At 34.9% G+C, this 21,007-nt stretch overlaps 1 protein-coding gene across 1 annotated transcript in view; it reads left to right on the top strand.

Moving 5' to 3' along the window:
- Sema5c (Semaphorin 5c) overlaps nucleotides 1–21,007 on the top strand; it is a 43,018-nt gene that overhangs the window by 4,304 nt on the left and 17,707 nt on the right. Inside the window, exon 2 of the mRNA XM_068287193.1 lies at nucleotides 14,165–14,216. Within this exon, the coding sequence (XP_068143294.1) occupies nucleotides 14,194–14,216 (23 nt within the window). The 5' untranslated portion in view covers nucleotides 14,165–14,193. The remainder of the gene's footprint in view (nucleotides 1–14,164; nucleotides 14,217–21,007) is intronic.

The following is a 21,007-nucleotide window of genomic DNA, read 5'->3' as shown; positions in this document are numbered from 1 at the left end:
GCAGGGTATCAGCAGGGTAGCTAAACAAGTTGACTGAACCTATGCCTATGCTTTAATTAAGTTGAGCTTTGTTTTTAGTTTTTAGTATCTAAAGTTTGCCATATTAAATATTCATGAGTTTTGTGAGTCAAGTTCTTTGTCGTTTTTGCTTTAGTGTTGATTTTTCAAGCATTTTTGACACGATTTTGTTTTGTTTTTTTTTTAACGAAACCGGAAAGAGTTGGCACGCAACGGATTCCGAAATAGAATTTGTTCGTTTCATTTAAAACATATTTGTTTAGTTTATGTAGATTGTTTGATAAGCTGCTTGTTGTTTTTATTTGAATGTGTAATACGAAATGTTTGTTTAATTACACCATGATCATTTCTTTTTGGTTTGTGATTGTTTAAATGTGGTTTTAATTCCCATTCTCTTGGCCGACAAAATGTGTTGTCATGTGAGTCATGTTTTTAGTCACAGAATCTAATGTATAAATAATGTATTAGAGGTTTTCTTTTTTGTGTTACACTCTGCGTATACATTATTTTTGAGTAGCATGCATTTTTCTTAAGTCTCAGCAATTTTATTAGCCTTTCAACCATTGAAGCCTATTTCTTTGGGCTAATAATTGCCTAGTCTCTTTATTTTCCATCATTTTTCTCATAGCCTATTTTAAAATATAACGTATACGCAACGTGTGTCAGCTTCAAGCATGAATGTTATCATTATTAAAGATGTAATTTTCTATATATCCAAAATGAATTCGTAAATTCGAACATGTGAGATCGTTGTCCAAAATTTCGAGACAATCATTGATTGATTTAAGCCCTTAATATTAAATTCTTCCCATCTCTGGCTAACAAAAATTCACCATGTCACCTTGTAAAGACTGTGAAAAATCCATTTTCAGCTTCAAAAAGTCTCAAAATAAAAATATTACTTGATAATTAAATTGAGCATTCAATAGAACTGATTCTCTTGGAGATTTGTATATTTTTATTACATATTTCGGAGATGGGGGTGGGGGGAAATTGTGTTTACTCTATTATTTACCACAAAAATAAAATAAAAAACTGGGTGGCCTTTAATTTAATTTGGTGGCTTTGCCTCTGTTTATTACTATTACGTTTTTTTGTGTTTTCTTTTGTGGCTTTGTGTCATCCAAAAAAAAATTCAATTTTTTTTTTTTGGTTTTTTCTTTTGGCACAATGAGAGTGTGTCATAAGATTTTTCACACAATTACCTATTTTGTTGGTTTGTTTTCTCTTGCTTTGGCTTTCTTCTTTTTGCAAAATTATTGTTATTTTTGTTTTGTTCCCAGCAGCTTTTGGTTTGTTTTTATAATGATTTTGTGCAATTTGTTTGAATTGATTTGGACATTGTCATTGCCAGACTTTTTTTGGGAACGTGAGAGTGAGAGAGATTGAATGAAATTTCGTCAAATGGAGGAGAATATTGCTAAATGAAATTTTCGAATGGAAAAAAATGGTCTCTCTAGGTTGAAGTGTTTAAAAAATATATGTACATATGTATGTATGTATATGGGGTGGGGTACGTACTGAAAAGGTGTCAGTTGAGATTGTGATTTGTGCATGCAAATTGAAGAATTTCCAACGTGGGAAAACGAGTTCGACAATTCGACGGTTCACGTCCGTCCATAGACGACGATGACGACGACGATATCGACGCCCCATAGGAGTAAAAAAAAAAACGTATAAACTTTAAACAAACATTGTAAAACGCTCTAGATTTTTGTGTTGTTGCTGTTATTGCAATTGGAATTGTTGCAATTTTCACTGATTGGCAATTTTCAGCGTCACCATTTTTAGCTTGGATCGATCGAACGATCGATCGATGGCTTCGAACGGTTTGATCGGTTTGATCGGTTCGATCTGTGCAGTTAATTGTCTATAATTATGCATTAATGAATGCATCTGTGGGCCAAGAAAGCACGAAATCATGTTTGGGCAAAGAGGAAAATTCTTGCATGAAACCGAAACATGTTGCATGTTGCTGTTGCTGTTGCTTTTGCTTTTGCTGCTCCCCTCGGAGGTGCAACTTCAATGCATATGTATGTATGTATGTATGCATGCAGATTGTGGAAAAACTATTGGAAATCGATAAACATTTTCAAATTGCACGCTTCGAGATCGCATGCTGCGATAATGATAATGGTACAGATGTTGCTGTTGTTGTTGCTGTTGCCGATTTTTATTCTTATAGAGGTTAGTCAGCGAACGTTTAGAGGGGCTAAGGTGGGCTTCATAAGCCTTCATAGGATTTTCATTTAGTATGTGCATGTTATTTGACTTGCAGTTAACCTTCACTTTAGGCCTTTTTATATACTTGCAATTCAAAAAAAGGTGACGATTCTCTTTCTCTTTCTCTCTTTGATTCGATTTAATCCTTTAAATTCTTAAGTGGCGTTTTCGCTTAATCCGGCCCTGACTGCAGGGTTATAAAAATAGAGGAATCACATTGAAACCCCATTCATATAACTAAGCTTCATTCAAGTTTGCCGTTTATTTTCTATATCTACTGTATCTAGTCAGCCTTCTAATTGCAACCCACACACACACATAGACAGAGACACCTCACCTCACCCGGCCAAACCACACCAAACCAAAGCAAAGGCTTGGAAGAGGGATAGAGAGAATGTTTGTGATTTTTGCACGTTGGCGACAGATTTGCAATTGAAATAAATTGCTGTAAGCTGTAAAGTGCACATTTTAATATGGCATTTTGTCTTTTAATTAAAATATTTTGATTAATTGCCATTATGGCACGAATCGTTCATTAGCTATAAAATTTTATTGTGCAGGTTTTGTTTGTTTTTTTAAATTCTTTTTTAGTTTCTATTTTTGAATTGGTATGCGGATAAAGGAATTCTACTTTGAGATTAACATAAACAACAAATAACACAATAATAATGATGATGACGATGATGATTCAAACAAAGTCTAAGAATTAAATATTGACTCAACATATTGGCGCCACCTAGCGACAAGAACAATCAATCAACCAAACTTTTTGGCTAATATTTACTTCATCCACATCGTCAGAAAGATTTCAATTGTCCAACCACTCATCTAGTTTTTATTGTGATTTTGCTTTTGACTCCCCCAAAAGGAAAATGTTTCATCATTGACCTTTTCATGCCAATATAACATACACAGAGCTTAAATCAACATAATAAAAAAAAAAATTATTAATAATAATAATATTTTGTAGAGTTCGCTCGTTCGCTCGTTCGTTTGGTTCGTTGTGTTTTGTTATTTTGTAATTACCATAACAAATAAAAATATTCTCGCCTAATTGCCCGAAAAAAACAAAAGCCAAAGCCGCGGCGGGGCCTTCAATTGCCAATTTCTGGCCCAAAGGCGTTGCCAGAGATTAGCCAAATAGTCAAGGCTATATTTGGTTTAGATCAGCAGCTTATTTATACTGCTGCAATTATGGTAATTATTGATTTTTGTTTTCAAGTAATTATACTTAATTGCTTAAAAGCATGCATCTTTCAACGGTTTTGGCAGTTCTGTTTTTAATGCAAATGCAGATTGAAATGAAATTTGTTTTTGTTTTCATTTTTACTACTTGTTGGATAACCGTTTCTTAGTGCCTCCAGCTAAGTTTAGTTAAGCACTGTGTTAATCTGCGAAACATTCGTTAAATTGTACTTTATGTGATCGTAAATTTGGTCAACTCTGATTGAGTCAACTAATGAAAAGTCTGTGAATATGTGTGTGTGTGTGTGTGTGTATGAGTGTGTTTGGGGCTTAAGAAAAAAAAAAAAAAAAAACAACGTCTGCTAATACTGATTAAGTGCAGTATTTTTTCTTATTATTTTCTTGTTTTTCCATGATGAAAATGAAGACATAAAAAATGGGGGAAAAGCTGTTTGTGTGGAGGAGGAACGATTTAAGGCTCATTGCAGAGAAAATGAGCTTCCATAAAAAAAGGCGAAGGTCTTTAGAGGCATACACATACATACTCTCTTATGCAGGGTAAAAAATATTTAACCAAAACGAAAATCACAGCAAATTTGCATTGCTTTCCATTGAAGCGACTTGTGTATACCTTGCACTGCAAATGGATTCATATTTGCCATCTTCGCTCTTAGCCCGTCTATCAATATCTATATCGACTGCTTTCAGTCCGATTTTGATGAAATTTTCTGTATTGATAGCTGTTCCCTGCATAATTAGGTATCTTAAGTTTAAATAAGCAAACATTTCTTTTAACTAAGCATAGTATTGTAATATCGCATAGCCCAAAAGTCTATAATAACTTTATGTTTTTACTGGCGAATCTGCCTCAACTGAATTCTAAGGTACATACCTACATATATAAGGGGATTAAGTGCCTACATTTTGGCGACTTTATATACCACTCTTTCGTACTTATGGGTGCAGAGTATGGTTATAAAAACGACCTTCGCGAAATTTCTTCTCCTGTTTTTTTGTTGCTCTTGTCTTTTGTTGTTGTTGTTGTTTTTTCTGTTTTGCGTAGCCTTTAAAAGTATTTCAGTGTTGTTGTTCCTACAATATATGTATATACAAACTTATATACTTATAAATTTTCTGTTTCTGTTTTGGCATTGCCTCTCGGTGCGGATGCATAAAACATGTTACCGATTGCCTCGGAGTGGCCGTTGCTATTGCTGTTGCTGTTGCCGTCGCCTTCGCCTTCAGGTAAAACTCTAAAACATCAACAACATCAACTTCAAGTGGCGTGATCTCTCCGCATCTTTGTGTGCGTGTAGGGGTCTCTCCCCACCTTTGTGTGTGTGTGTGTGATGAAGTGGCATGAAGTTTTAACCATTTGAAGGTCGCCACAATGGCTTTTATGGCTGACTTTTTGGGAGGAAAAGCACAGAAAAACAGAAAGCGCGCCAAAAATAGTAACTGAAACAGAACCTGAAGCACAACCTCAACTTTCGCGCTCAACATTTTGTTTTTGTTTAAGTTGCACCTAATGAATCTTGAGATTTATGGCTTAGGTAGTTTCTTTTTCGTGTTGTATATATTTTTTTTGGTTTTGGTTTTGGGATCAAAACCAAGTTGGGCTTAGATGTGTTTATGATTTATGCTTATAGAAGCGCTAAAAGCAAATTTGGAAAAATTTTCCTTTGATTGATGTTCCCCGTCGCAGCACACTGAGATAAAAAAGATGAAACTCCACTACCGCTAAATAATAAATAATATAATAATATCCATAACTAGTATCTATCGATGGTTAGTAAAGATTAAATAATGTTCTTTCCCATACTCATAGAAGATCATGTGAAACTCTTTAGCCATGTCTAACCTCATCCATGCATTCATAATGGAAACAGCTTATTCAAATCGATCAAAAAAGGACGAACATGTCCAAAGAGTTTTCGCCTGCAAAGTTTATTTTGAGATTGTCGTGAAGATTAATTAAGCGGGATCTTGTCATTATGATACTCGAGTTGTGTAAAAGGGTTGTGTACCCCAAAAAAACAGGCAAAATGTAAAAAGCCATAACAAAAATGGTATTAAGAATTGATATATACATATGTATATTTAATTATATTTAGTTTGAACAACTTCCTGCAGATTTAAAAAATGTTGAATTGTCACTATAAATTCTATAAACCCTTTAAATATTTTGAGGGTGTTCGGTAATCAATGGGTATTTGGTTTTAAGTTAACTTTTTGAGTCACAATTTGAACAGTTTTTTGACTCACGTTCCTACAATTCTCCTACAAAAACAAAAAAAAAAAAAAGAAAGTCTCATTTCTTTAAGGAAAAGAAATAAAACAATACAAAAGATATCCAATTTCAAATAGGGCAGTCAGGTAATTCAATCTAATGTTACAACAGTTGTACTTCAATTTGTTGTTCTAGCGTATACATGTACAGAGTTTAACTAATGTAATTACTCAATTCCTCATTATTATGGCCAATACGTTTCATTTGTCGTTCAGAGAAGGAGCAGTGGGAGGTTAGGGGGGCATAGACCAAGTCTGAGTCCGAGTTTCAAGTGGCGAATGATATGCGTGTGATTGGAATTCATTGAATGCAAACTGACGCCTTTGCACTTGGCTCTAGAAGAAATAACAACGACAACAACAACAACAAATAATAGCAGAAAAGTTGTTGAATCGATCCGCCTCTGCGCACCTCCTCCTTGCCTTCTTGCCTTCTGCCCAGCCGCCCATTGCGCCTCGTTTGCTCCCAGCTAGCGATACTACTTGAAGGCGTATCGGGTTTCGCCTTCGCTTTCAACTGCAATCATTTTCACTTCAGCAAGTCGAGCTTGTCAAATTGTATCACAGCTGTGACTCTGATAAATAATAAACTAGCGACACACGTTGCCACTCTATTCCCCCACCTTTCTCTCTCGCACACACACACACACACACACTCTCTTCTTGTTGAGGCATGGGCAGGCGGCAGAGGCGCCTCATGGTCATTGACTTTGGCTTCTTCTGCTCTAGAGCTAGAGAGCCCACACGATCGGTTATTTCTTTGGTTTTTTTTTTTTTTTGTTTTATTGCTTGACACCTGCAAGAGCCCTTCATTTGCCATTTATAGTCAAGTTCTCTACCACTTTTTCGCTTTTGGCAAGGTCAATAAAAATAAAATGTGTGTGATGTAAGCCCATTTAACCCTCTACCCTCTCTCCCTCTACTGGTCTCCCCTCGTTCCACCTTTGCAGACGAAAGATATGTAAATTATGTCAATTAGTTGCTTAGGTGGCTGGAAAATTAAATGTCTATAAAAACAAAACATTTCGTGACCTTAGCGTTTCACAAGACACAAGAGTGTGAAAATATATTTAGGCATTACTTTTGGGGGAGGGAGGGTTAGCCATCAAGTAAATTGTTGCCAACTCGGTGTTTATGTCTTTTTTGATTTGTTTTTTATCAGAGTGGCAACCTAGTATGTATGACATCTCCATCATCAAACGATCACATTATATGACTTCGCTTGACTCACACAATTTCTTCGATATCTTTTCTGTATTTTATATTCATACTGTTGAATCCAATTTATGGCTTTACGATGTGCTTAAGATATCATTTCTATACTCTACATATCTCTCAGAGAGTTGGCAATTCTAGTTTTTCTATGCAGATTTTTGATATGCCAAGATTTTCTTTCTGACACTTTCGTATCTATGTATGTAGAACAGTGAAATAGGGAAACTTTGTCTCCTAAAGCTGTCCAATAATTCGATTTTTAACGGAATTTTGAAATGTTCTAAAGATTAACTAAGCAATCATTATTTATGGACAATTCTTCAGTTTCAAGACATACAAAAAGTCTAAAAATTTGTTGAAAACAATAACTTTTACAACTCATTGCATACCTTAGGGGGCAATGTAGTAATCATTCATGTATGCATTTAGAACTCTAGCATGTCATGAGCATTGGATAATGTTGAGGCCAAGTTTATTCCTCTTTTCATAAAGAGTATCCGCAATTCGATGCTGGCTCAATAAGAGAGCAGCGAAGCACCGATCCGTTTGGACTTAGCTTGATATTAATGCGACATTTTCCCGCATGGGCTTAACATATCTTACCCCTGGCAAAGAAGTTGATTTTTTTTTTGAAAGAAAGAGAGAGAAAAAAACATTCAGCTTAATGATTTTTTATGAATTTATTGCCCCAGCAGTCGGCGAGCAATTTGCGCATGCGTTGCCACCAATGAGGCCGAACGCGGTAAAGCGGCAATGCGGGGGCAGACAGGCAGGCGCGAAGAAGTTCACTGAGCATTGTGGCAAAAAAAAAAAAAAAGCAGAATAAACTGAACGGGGAAGAGTAAGTGAGTGTGTTCTTGCTGGTTGTTTTTGTTTTAAGTTTTCCTTTTTGTTGTTGTTTTTGTTCTTTCTGTGGCAGCCTTTTTAAAAATTTAAGTGGCATCGTTTGCTCGCTTACTTGGGACGAACTCATTCCGCATGCTGCATGCATATGGCGTATGTTTGCAACGCCTACTAAATCATCTGGCAGCATGCCTCAATATATGCCTCGAGATACATTTGTTTGCACAAACAACAACAACAACAACAGCAACAAGAACACGAGCAACATTGCACGAAAAGAAGAAGTCGACAAGAAGTGAGCATACGTTGCACTTCCTGCTTTTGGGCATTATCCAATGTATTTCATATAGTACACAAAAACACAACTCATTCCATATAAATAGAATACATACACACACACACACACACACACATATATGTAAGTCGTTCGATCTATGTACTACAACTTGCACAATTATTCAATGAATGCTTTTGCTTTGTTGTTTGCCAAAGAACAACACAAAAGATCTTTAGACCCAACTGACATACTTACATACAAACACATATAATACTTACATACATATGTATGTGAATCAAACAGAAGTGCAAGGAAGTGTGAGAAAAACTTAAAATAGAATGGGGATCAAGTATTTCCATTCAATATGAATATGTCCGAAATTGAAATGGTAACTAAGGCAGAAAGTACTTTGAAAGTATTCAAAATTTGAAACACATTCAGTGCCATAATTAGTCGACTGAGTATTCAAAGCGTATAGAGTCTATCATTCATTCGGAATTATATAAAAATTATAGATCTACATATATTTCTATATATCTAATGCTTTGCTAATGATTCAACCATTCAATCCCTCAGTTTTATAGATCCATTTGGTTTCGCTTGTATTGTTTATTCGAATATGAGTATAGTCAAACGTCAAAGCTTGCCATTTCCTGTTCCATTAATCCTTTCCCAATTGGTGGATGACTAGTAAACTAAATCTTTTCAAGTTCTTTTGCTCTAATTACAACATCTTTTAACCAGTAACCAGCCTAGGATACTCTCTTCTTCTATACAACTCCACCCATTTCGAAGTTGGGTCTAGTTTGTAATTTATTACATATACCTCCATATATGACTCTTGGCGATGGTGTGCTAAACCCCCTTGGAAATCCAATTCCAAAGCGGAAGTTAAACCAATTTATCATTGCTAAAGGTTTAAGTTCGTGAATTAGACTGGGATTTAAAGTAAAAGTATCACATATATCGTGTGTGTTTTTTTTGTTGTGCTTTTGTGATGCCATTTTTGGCAGATCGTATTTCTCTACACTCTCTCAATCTCTTTTGGAGGCGTCAACAGAATTAGCTGTTTATACAAGTTGACAGGCGGCGGGGCCAAACAAACCGAAAAATTAAGAATTCAGCTTGGAGGGTGTGGCAAAATATGCGCAGCATGCAGATACAGATACAAAATATACAGATATTCGGGCACATCCATAGAGAGAGTTATAAGTTATAGATACAGACAAACATATGTGCATATTTGTGAAATTTATGCGACATTCGCATATATACATATATGTATATGTATGTATATTGGAAATAAACATCGCAGACATCTTTAAATTAATGTTGACACTTGTTGTACGCTCCAACCCTCTGGACCCTCTCTCAGCCTTGTTTTCGTTGTGCTAAGTTATAACTCATTAGAATCGTTGAATCGGCTCAAGGTTAAAACGATACGAGGCTTCAGCCCAAAATGTGCGATTCTTTGTGCAACCCTTTTGCCCCTTCCTTTTGGCAAATTGATATCCAACACGAAAGAACGTACTAAGGATTTCGGAAGAGTGGCTCTTAGGCTTGGCCAACCTTGAAACGAACAACTTGTTTCCAGAAGGACTAAATATTGATCTAGTTAATTTATCACAAACCAAACGAGAACTTTAATCTCAATTTGGAGGTTATTTTAATTGGTCGAAAACCGTATAACTAATCTCTTGTTGTCTAATCTAAAACAGCAATTCGAATGCCTAAAGCCGATCCTCTCAAGTCATAACATTGTGCATCTATCATATATGTATGTATGTAGTTGTCTGCTGTTACTTGGTATCTCCATTACCATTTCCATTTTGCATTTTGCATTCCCAATCCCCGCTGCAAGTTTTGTTTTTGGATAAAAATGTTGAACCAGACTTTTACCCGCCTGCTGGACCACATGTGGTGTTTGTTGTTCTGCCAAATGTTTGCCATTTACCAACAGCAGCAGCCAGCAAGGCAGCAACTTGGTGGATTGCCGCCCGATCTTCAGTAGTCAGGAGGCAGGCAGCAACATTTCTATTATTTATACCTCAAGAGATCTCTTACAGTTTTTCACACTTTCCTCGGGCGATCATCGTGTATCTCTGCGGCTCATGATGTTGTTGTTTGTGTAGGCAATTAAAAATAATTTGTTTAGCTTGTTTTATGTCAAAAATCATGAAAAATGCATTTAACAATTTAACTCAAAGTGTCATTTTGTAAAAATGATAAAGCTATTTACTTATTTGCATTATAATGCATTGCCTGTTTTCATTATTAAATCAAAAGTACAACTGAAATAATTGTTTAAAAGATAAATACTAAAATCTAAATTACACAAAATAATCTATGGCGGATTGTGCATTTCCTTATGAGTAAACAGGGGATTCCCCTTTAATTGTTGTAGCAAAATAGTTATATTTATAGCTTATAATGACTATTTAGGGTTTTGGATCATCAAATTTCCTGAAATTTTGACTTGTCCGTTATTGATTGAAATCCAAATAAGCTGTCATTTCAATGAAAACATATGAATGAAAAACATTATAATGAAAATCCATTTTGACGACAGCGTATAAATCATTTGGCTTCTCTCACCAGACCAGACAGCCAATGCAAATCTTTGCAGATTAAAAGAAAGAAAATCAAATAAAAGAAAAAACCAGACAGAGTCCGCAAAAAGTAAAAACAACAAATTTAAACCTAAACCTGTCAAATCCATTGGAGGAGATAAGCTAGCCAAACCAAGCCGGACAGACAAAAAGAGACAGAGATATCGCATGTATATGTAGCTTCTCGCACCGATTTCAATGAATGCGTTACGAGTACTACCTTCTCCATCTCCATCTCCCTTTCCCCCACACCAACTAAAAAACAGAAATGCCTGTTTTGAATATTTGTTTTAATTAAATGCCAATCGATGTACGTAATTGCAGCACATTAGGTTAAAAGAGAAGAAGAAAAAATAAAAAAAACCCCAACCACATAATGTATGGGAAAAAATTAAATATGGTAAAAAAATCACGTTTTATCTGCTCAAGTTGAAATCGAAGTGGACATTAATTGACTAAAGTTATTAGTTGACTGGCGCTTTATAAACGTTAAGCTTTAGAAAAGTGTATAACCAGAGAGGAAATGTCATAAATACTTGACTAAAAACAAACTCTATCTCAAAGCAATCGATAATATATTTAGCTCTTAATATTTTATCTAAAAATGCAAGTTTGATTATCATCCCCAATCCTTTTGGCCCTACTATTACTTTGCAAGATTACAAGTATCCACAAAGACTGTCAAAGTTGTTGTCTTCAGAAGTAAACGGTCATCAAATCACAACTCCACATGGAGGAGATTCGATGATGGCTCAACGGAATAACAATCTCTATACAATGGAAGGGAACAGTCGAATACCCTCTATGGGGAAAAGTCTCATCCATGTTATAAATCAAACCCGTATTAATTGTTGTGTTCTGAACAAAGAAGATGAAGGAGCGGCAGGAGAATTTGAGGCATTTCAGCACTCGAATTTCTTAAAAAAGGGAAAGAGCAAAGTAAAATGGATTCGTGTAAGGTATTTCAAAAGTCGGCTACATTAATAGCAATGTTTGCAGTGATTTTTAATTTCCTTTAAAATGTAGTTTGCAAAGCCTTGTAATGCGATATATGTATTTTATATACACACATATATTTGCCATATATTTTTTTGGTTTTGGTTTTGATTTTGCTTGGTTGGTTCCCATCATAAACTTGTCGACTGGTTTCCTTTTTGGCCACTGCGATCGCTCCGTTTCTGTCAGTCAGTCAAGTCGGCCAAAACAAGCCAAAATTGTGATTTTCTTCTTTCTTTTAGTTAGTTATTTTGTTTTTATATTTTTTTTTCGTAATTTTATTTTGATTTCATTTTTGGGGAGGTTGGGTTTGAGGTTTTTTTTTCGGTTGGTATGTGGGTCAAGATGCGACACTTGGGAGCTCAACAGCAAACATAATGTCTTGATGTATTACAAAAAGTCCGGTAGGTAGCTTCTCTTCCTCTTACTGCCTCTCTCTTCCTCTCTTTCTCTCGCTTTTTCTCTCTGAGACGATAAGGCGCGCAAAAAAGCTGTGATTATGTGTTGTAAGCAAAATGTATTTATTATCGTCCAAGAGAAATATGATTCGCAATTACAGACGAAGTGGCCTGGGTTGGCATTAAGGTAAGAGACTTTAATATCCTCGACAATGAGGCTAAAGGAATGTGTCTGGGAGATGAATTAATGACCCACTAAAAAAGCATTAAAGCGGACCAAGCATGAAGCTGCAGCGAGTTGAATTTTAATTATGGATCTCTCTTTTGTAACATGAAAATGATGGAATGATTTCAGTCTGAGAATTTTTTATAAAATAAAGTTCATTTTGATTGAGTTTCAATTGACCAAATTGTTCTTGGAGGAGGAAATTCGCAAATCCTCTACTGAAAATATGCTTCAAATGAATAAATCTTGGTCTAATGCCAATTACAACGGTCCAACTAATTGTATAACCTTATATGAATAGTATAACGGTCTAATTGTAAGTGGCATGGCGCCAATCGGGACTTAAAAGTGACACAAATCGAGATTTATATCAATTGCAAATTGTTCTCGTTACAACTAATTGCATTAAAGTAATGAATTCGCATAATATCATTAACATATTCTCAAAGACAAGTTTCCAACACTCTTAATAATTACAATATCAAAGAGCTTTTTTGAACAGTTAAAAGGTTTCAATCAAAATCATTAGATGCAAACACGCCTTTCGATGGCAGGGTGAGGAGCTCCCCCACCTCCATGTATTGCATAAATGCTCAAATCAAAAAGTTAAAAAATAATAATAAAAAAAAAAAAGAAAACTTTCTACAATTATTTTCAAAAAAAAAAACGAAGAAACAAAATGTATTGAACTTTTTCTTCTACTTCACGCTGATTTACGCAACTTTCACGGACGGCTACAACAACCACAGACAAACGAAAAAAAAACCACATCGAATTTATGGCCTCAGCAGCCAATCGCAACGAAATGAAAAGCTCAATGGCCTGGCCCACGCAATGCAACAACAACAAAAAATAATGGAAAACGAAACCCTTTAGGAAATTTTGTAGAAGAAAAAAAAAACCAAAACTTGCCGCTTTCGGCTTTATACATAAATCCGTTTCAAAATCGCATGAACCGCAGCGCAGCAGCAGCAACAGCAACTGCACCTCCAACTGCAACTCTCAAACTGCAGCAGCAACACCAACGCAACGATGAAACTTTGGCCTGAGGTTGTAGGCACACTGTGCGGGCGGACGACGACCGACGACCGACGATCTCACCTACTAACAGTGGCTTAAAACTGTAAAGATACATATCTCGCCTCACAGTTTGACCTTTATTTAAGACCCACTAAAATGATTTTAGAACTAGTTTTGGAGATTGAACCGGTTCAGATGTCTCTACAGAGATACGTTGTCTTTTCTGATTTGTCACTTCCAAAAAACAAAACAAAAAAGAACAGAGATGTATTATTAGATTTGAACCACAGTGCAGCAAATTGCTGATACTAAAAACTTATATTGAGGCCATGTGGATATGGCTTAGATCTGTATTGTAGTGTTTTGGTATTAATGAGCTTTTAGACGCACGCTTAGCACAACGTCGAAGACTTTGCCGGATTAAGCGGGTGTATGTATACTATATCTTGTTGGAGGCGTCAGCGTCAGATCATCATCATTATTGTTGTTGTTGTTGGCGTTGGCAGGCACTACCTAAGCCACCACCTCTGCGCCACCAAAAATATTATATGATGGCAATCTTCTTATTATAATGCGAGTGGGGGAGATCATGATCATGATGATGGCGATCGTGATCAAAAACTGGGGGCGAGGGCAAGCAAAAGTATTTTTTTTGGCAAGTGTCGCACGTTTGGCCCTTGCTTTGTTTTGTTTTTGTTTCTGTTGCCCCTCTGATTAATGTCTGCTAATAAAGCAGTCCACTTATTTCCCATATATAGCATATTCTACATATATGTATAATCATATAGTAAAAGCCATTAATCAAATGATATATGTATAACAACAATTTTGGGTTTTTTTTCTATTCTTTTTTTCTCTTTTGTAGCTCCACTATTTTGGCGGAACATTTATTTAATGAATGGAATCGTAATAGAGAGGTGAGTCTGCAGATTAATTAATCACAATGAACTACATAATAGAAATAGACGTGTGACTTGCCATTGAACTTGACTTGAAGCACTACTAAAGCGAAATTTTTGTTCTAAATAAATTTTAGACAGGCTCAATGGAAACCTTTCTTAGTTTCAAACATTTAAGATTTAATTATTCAAATTTAACGGGTTTAAAAACACATACATGTATACTACTGTTCTAATGAAGCGTTTTCGTTTGTTCGCTTTATCTAGTTGTAATTCTCAACGAGTTTTAGCATCGAAAAAGCACGTAAGGAACTAAGAAACTTGGTAGTTCCTGAAAAAGACCTCCAAATGTATAGACCACCTGCTTATCCTTGTTTACTCTTCAGATCTAGATAAAAACTATTATAACTAATGAAAAGGTGTCGCATCTAGTCAAGTTAAAGACTCTAAAACTAATCAATTGTATATTTCTAATTGATATTTCACTTCATTCTTATCTCTATGCATTTCATATTTGGACAACATAAAACTCGGTCTAAAGTTCCTTCAACTTTGTTTATTTTTAGTCAAAAACTAATCAATTATGTATTTCTAATTTAATTTCATTGATGATTTTGTAATAGACATCTCAAGAGAGCTGGCAAATCAACAGCGGCAGGTTCGTTTTATGGAATTCTGTATTCTGTTTTCAAAAATTAATTGTATATATTCATTATTTATTTTCCGGGGCCTTCCAATTACGTTAAAATTATTTATGTATGTTGGATTTTTCAGCGGCATTTATCACAACTGACAGTTGACAGCGTTTGGCACGCCAAATCGCCGCTGGGCAGACAAAACTCCATTTTTTTCCCCTCTTCTTTCCCCCGCCATCATTTCGAACTTTATTTATATACATATATATATGTATTTTAACCAATTTTGTCTTGAATGCAAATTTTTGTGTACATTTTTAATTAACGTCAAGTTTTTTTTTAAAGCACTTGTTTGGCATGAGTTTTCTTATATTTTTTTCGGGTTTCTTTTTTTTTATTTCTTGTGGTTTATTTGCTGATTAGACAAAAAATAAAAAATACCAAATCCGAAAATCAAAGAAAATCAACATGAAATCTTATATTGAATCACGATAGTGTGTTTCGTAAAGCCGAGCAGTAATTTGCTTAATGTTTACTTATGCTAATCGCAGACATTAATCAGACTTGTTAACAACATTTTGAGCACGAGTCAATCGTGAGGGAGGAAGGTAGATGAACGGCCATTTGGGGCACGGGGGAAGGGGAATAATAACGCCCTAACAATAAAAGACTCTTCGAAGACATGAAGATGAATTATTAAATAAACGTAGGGGCAATCGGAGGGAAGCGGGAAACGCATATGAAATATAACAATGCAAACGTAATAATACACAAAACGATAAATTCAGATGAAGCAAAGCAAAACCCCAATTGGAAATGAGATTTCAATAAGTGTACCAAGGATTATCGATGAGTTCAGGCAAATACGAAGAGTAAAGCAACTTAGAGTCGGCCACATTATAGTCATAAGTAGAGCATTTTGGACAAGCTTTTGATCAAAACTTACATGTAGCTGAAAGCGGTTTGCAGTTTTTCCACTAGGGCAAGTGGAAATGTAAGCACGTGCCTCCATTGTTGGCCAGTGAGAAGGAGAAAACACAAAAGGCCATACAGACATATGTATGTATATGCAAGTCAAAAGAGAGTTAAATAACAAAATAACAATGGAACACAGACAACAGAGACCCAACTCTAACTTCGGTCCACGCACTTTTCGCTTTTAAGACAAGCCAAGCGGAACTAAAACTCTTGGCCCTCTGATGATGAAATGATGAAATTTTCTTCAATTTACACAAGTTACCCATCTGACCAACCAACACTCTCTCTCTCTCTCTTGTGATGGTCTTCCATGGAAATGGACAGCAATTGGTAGGTGGGGGGGAATACAAAAAAGGTGTCGAAAGTCCAAGACAAATACAAAATTAGACATTTAATTATGACAAAAGGCAAAAGAAGTTTGTAAGCACTAAATTTATAAGAAAATTACTTTTTTTTTTGGCTACCTTGGCCTTAACACCTTTCCTTTTCTATTGATTGTCCACTTGTCGATCCACATTGTTAAAGAATGCTGTGTGAACATGGCGCATGCGTCGCTGGACGCGCAACAATTTGCGATGAGTCTTCAAAAATGTCCTCATTACGATCGTTAAATGTCCCGTCAGAGCATCTCGCACCGATCGAACTGTGGCCACTTGATATAATTTGTTACCGGCTATCATGCAAGGTATCTCATCATCACGATGCTCAAATAGTTGTAGTTGTTCTTTCATTTTACGCAGACGCTCCTTCAGTTGATCCTTCTTAGCGATAAGTTCACGTTCACGATTCCTCTGATCCAATAGATACTGCATTACATCAAGTTCACTCATATTACTTAATAATTTTGGCAAGGATATATTTTATTTATTTATTTTTTTTTTTTTTTTTTTTTGTGTTTTTTTCTATATAATTTTTATACTTTTTGTTAATTTTGAAAATTTTGTTGTTTTTTTTTTGTATTTTTTTTTTTATTCTATGCCAAACATTGGCAAGTTCCTTGAGCAGTTAAACAAACCTACTGAGAGTTTTTCAATATCCATATAAAATTTTAAACAAATTTCACACCTCACAAAGTGTGATGGGTAAGAAATTTTGTAGGTAAATAAAACAATGCCCCGCTAATAATAATCATAAATTATCCACACCTTCGATGTTAAGACACACAATATTATTATTCTAATCATGTGTGGTGTGTGTGTGTGTGTGTGTGTGTGTGTGTGTGTTGGTTTTTGTCTTCTCTTGTCATAACGATATATTCTATTTAAATTAATTTGGACAATAGCATCCAATAGCTTGCCTACATATGTAGATAAATTTTTGATATTGATTTATGTAAATTTTTTTTGTTGTCTAATGGCCTTTTGTTGTTGTTTGTTGATGTGGCTGATGTACTCAATGCTCAATGTGCTAAATGGTAAAAACAATTTCTAGTCATCATAATGAACAAAAAAAAACCAAAGCTTTTCACCTTGAAGAAGTTTGTTTGTATTCCTTTTCCTTTTTCTAATTTCAATTATTCCAAGAAAGCTTAGACCAATTTTTGCAATTTGGGTTTACTATTTTTATGTGTTTTGTTGTTGTTGTGTTTATTTTTTTTATGGACAAACACAACCGCTCCCACTTGTTTCATTGCATTTGGTTTAGTAGTTTAATAGATTTGTGCTACTTTTCATAACTTATATGTAAATATGTATGTATGTGTGTGTGTATATGGAGACGAACCGGTCGCTAGGCCAGTTGTTGTAATTGTAAAAAAGAAAAACAACTTGGACACACAATATAAACAAGCCAAGATCCATTACAACAATTTTCCCTAGACCAAAAGCGTTTTTGGCCCAACGACCACACATGATGTTAAAGGTTTGTTACTTTTTTTTTTTTTTTTTTGTTTTTTGTGTGTGAAATGTTGTCAAGTCATAAATGTAAATAGAAAGCTTACAATTACAACTAATTGTAATGACTGAGAATAGCGAGGGGCAAGGCTTTTGGCTCTTACTCTAAATTCAGAAGCGAAAAATAACTAAAAAAAAATCCAAATAAGAAATTTACATAAATTTTGTCTCAAATTTTTGGCGCACCTTCTTTTCATTTTGGTATACAATAATGTCTTCATTTTGTGTTGGAATATTCGACGATTGTGGGTGTTTTTGTTGTTGTACATTGACAGTGAAAGCCATAGAAATATTCCATGAATCGGATTGGCCATATAAATCAAATTGTATGTATGTCCCCCCCCGCCCAACCGCTCCGTACAAAGTGGATGTCATGCGCACCCTTTTTTTCATTTTGTTGCCGTTGGTTTTCGGTGTTGCCCAAAAGGATTAAATGCTCATAAGTGACCCCTTCATATTGCGTGTGGTCTTTGGTCATAAAACATATGTATGCATATGACAAAAGATATAAAAAACCAAACTTGTTTCATACATTTTTCCATTGAAAATGCAATTGTAAAAGTTTTTCTTTTGGTACGATTAAGGAAACTAGCTCATAATTTGGTAACAATTTAGCCACTGTTTTAATTTCACAGGTCTAAAGTAAGTCCATCAATGAGAGATCGCCCTTTAGGTCTTTCTATTCAATTATAGTAAAACTCAAACTCCTCATATTGAAAATTTAGGTTTTGGTTTGTTTTTGGCAAAAATTGAGGCTAAATAACGTTCCATTTTCTTTATGCTTTTTATGGTATTTACAAAATAGTCAAAAAAGTAATAAAATGTAAGGTAAACTTGTTTAATGTTGGCAGAGATAATTCAAAGCCAAAGGAGTGTTTTTTTTTTTTATTTATTTTGACGAGAAATCAATAAAATAGATTTACGAGCACATTAAAAACTAGACAATTCTTAATATCCACTTTTCAAATAGAAACCAAAAAGTCTTGGAATGTTTTTTTTAGAAATAAAAATTGAGAACGTATGCAGAAATTCTGCATAAACTCACATTCAAGAAATGGGCTGCTGATTTGTAATTTAGTTTAGTGAACATTTGTTGTTCGCAGTTCGCAGTTCTCAGTTTAATTTGCACTTTGGCTTGTCATATGCTGAATGGAGGAGATTTAGCAATTGTCAGTTTGAGTTGAGGCCATTAAGACGACGCGACATTTGCTGTTATTTTCCACAATAAACACGTACATACATACAGGCAGACACTGACTGGGCCGTTTTAATTTGACAACTGAAAGGCATGAAATGACACCAGGCAGCCATTCAGCTATAGAGCCATTCGACTAGCCACTCATTAATCTGTCTAAATAAAGAACAAAACTGAATTCACTAGAGCAAAAGTTGTAAATTGATTTTGACTCCAAATATGGCTAGACAGTACACGACGAGCTCTAAATTTCAATGTTTTAAATGAAAACAAAACCGCAAAACCTTAAAAAACCAAAAATATCAGATAAAATGGAAGCTCTATGTATACCCCCCGACTCCCCTTTAAAACAAAATAAAAATTGGCGTTTTGGGAATGTTTAAAGATCCCATCATCATTAGAGCCACAGCAGGTGGAATTGAAATGAAACCTCTGAACTTTACTACGAAGTTTCTATACCCTAAATGGCTTAAAATCCTTTTCAATAGCAATAGATAAAGACTGAACTCTTTCAAAGCAGTTCAAAAGGACACAAAATGTTATACATATTTGTCAAAGGAACTTCTTTTTGTTTCTATGCCCCAGCTTATATGCCCAATTGACTAAAGTGTAGAGAGATTCAAATGGTGTTTCTTTGCTTTATTCGTAAATAACAAATTCAAAAGCGCCAAAAAATCATCATTTGCATAATAATCCAAAACCATGGGACACACACAGTAAATAAGGTGTATGAGATGTGAGTGAATATCGATGGCGGCGAGTATGGTTAAAATTTATTAATTTTATTTGGCAGCTGCTGAGCAACAAACGCATTAGTTATATAAAAAAAAATAAGGGAAATTATAATAAATTAGTTTTATTACAATAAATTGTCAATTTAAATGAAATCATGGTAATGTAATTAATATGCAAATCGCTTTACAAAACATTAAAGATGCTCAGCCAATGAGTTATCATTAGTAGTTGTAATAAAGACGAATACTTATATACGTATATATGATTGTGATTCTTAAAATAAACTTTGAGAAGAGATTCAATAGACTTAACCTTGAATACTATGCATTTAGAACTTGAAATGGTATGTTTAAGTCTCCAAATTGAAGATAACAATCAAAAGGAAGCATTTGTGATCCCATAAGGACTATATATTTCCGATTAGCATCAAGAACTGACTTAATCTATCCATATATGTTCATTCGTTTATCTGTCCGTAGGTGTTGGAGAGCTGGAGGAACTAATTTTACCTTTAATATGTCGCTTAGGTGAAAGTTTCTTTAATTCATCTGTTAATTTATCCATCTTTCCTTTCATTATATATATCAAATAGAAATAATAGTATCTATCTAGCAATCTATTTCTATATGGCGGATCTAATATGGTTTTAAGGAGTCAAAAAGTTGGTCGAGTTTATCGCTTTTGCATTTCGAGTCACCCTAATGTCATAAATTAATCGATTGTTCACACACACACACACTAGATACATAAATAATTATATATACATATATTTGCATTATTTTCTTAAATTAATGACTGCGCTTAAATGTTTTAGTTTGTTCATTTTGCTCATTGGCGATCGTCGATCGATGCCATTGGTTTGCGTTGGTTATTTATTGATATTTTCGACACTTTTTTATTGTTACGATTTTCCAAATTTGAAAATCATATTCGAATATTAATATTATTTGAAGCGGTAGTCGAACACAGTGGGCAGCAGGCAGCAGCCACTTTGTGTGTCGCCACGTGTCGATGGTTTTTTTTTTTTGGTGGTTGGCGGTTTGGTGGTGGGATGTCGTGTTATCGCTACCAAAATTGGTGTCATAAATAAAATGATTTTTCTTGCCCAACTTGAGCTTGAACCTCTCTGTTCGACTCTCTTTCGACTATTTAATTTATTGATTTAACACGACAACAACAACAATAGCAGCAGCAACCAAAAACAGCAGCAACAAAAACTATGTATGATAATGATAAGTGAATTGTTTTTTTTTTCTATTTCTTTTTACGAGTCGCTTTATGTATGCATTTTCTTTGGAAAGTTTCTGAGGTGGAGGAAGAGGAGGGCGGGCGGGCGGCGAAAAACCAAAAATTAACTATGCAAACACCAACGCA

This window comes from Drosophila tropicalis, unplaced genomic scaffold (assembly GCF_018151085.1).
Source record: "Drosophila tropicalis isolate 14030-0801.00 unplaced genomic scaffold, ASM1815108v1 contig_463, whole genome shotgun sequence".
Classification (NCBI taxonomy): domain Eukaryota; kingdom Metazoa; phylum Arthropoda; class Insecta; order Diptera; family Drosophilidae; genus Drosophila; species Drosophila tropicalis.
The sequence above is the reverse complement of the archived record's forward strand: the minus strand, read 5'-3'. Positions and strand labels throughout refer to the sequence as shown.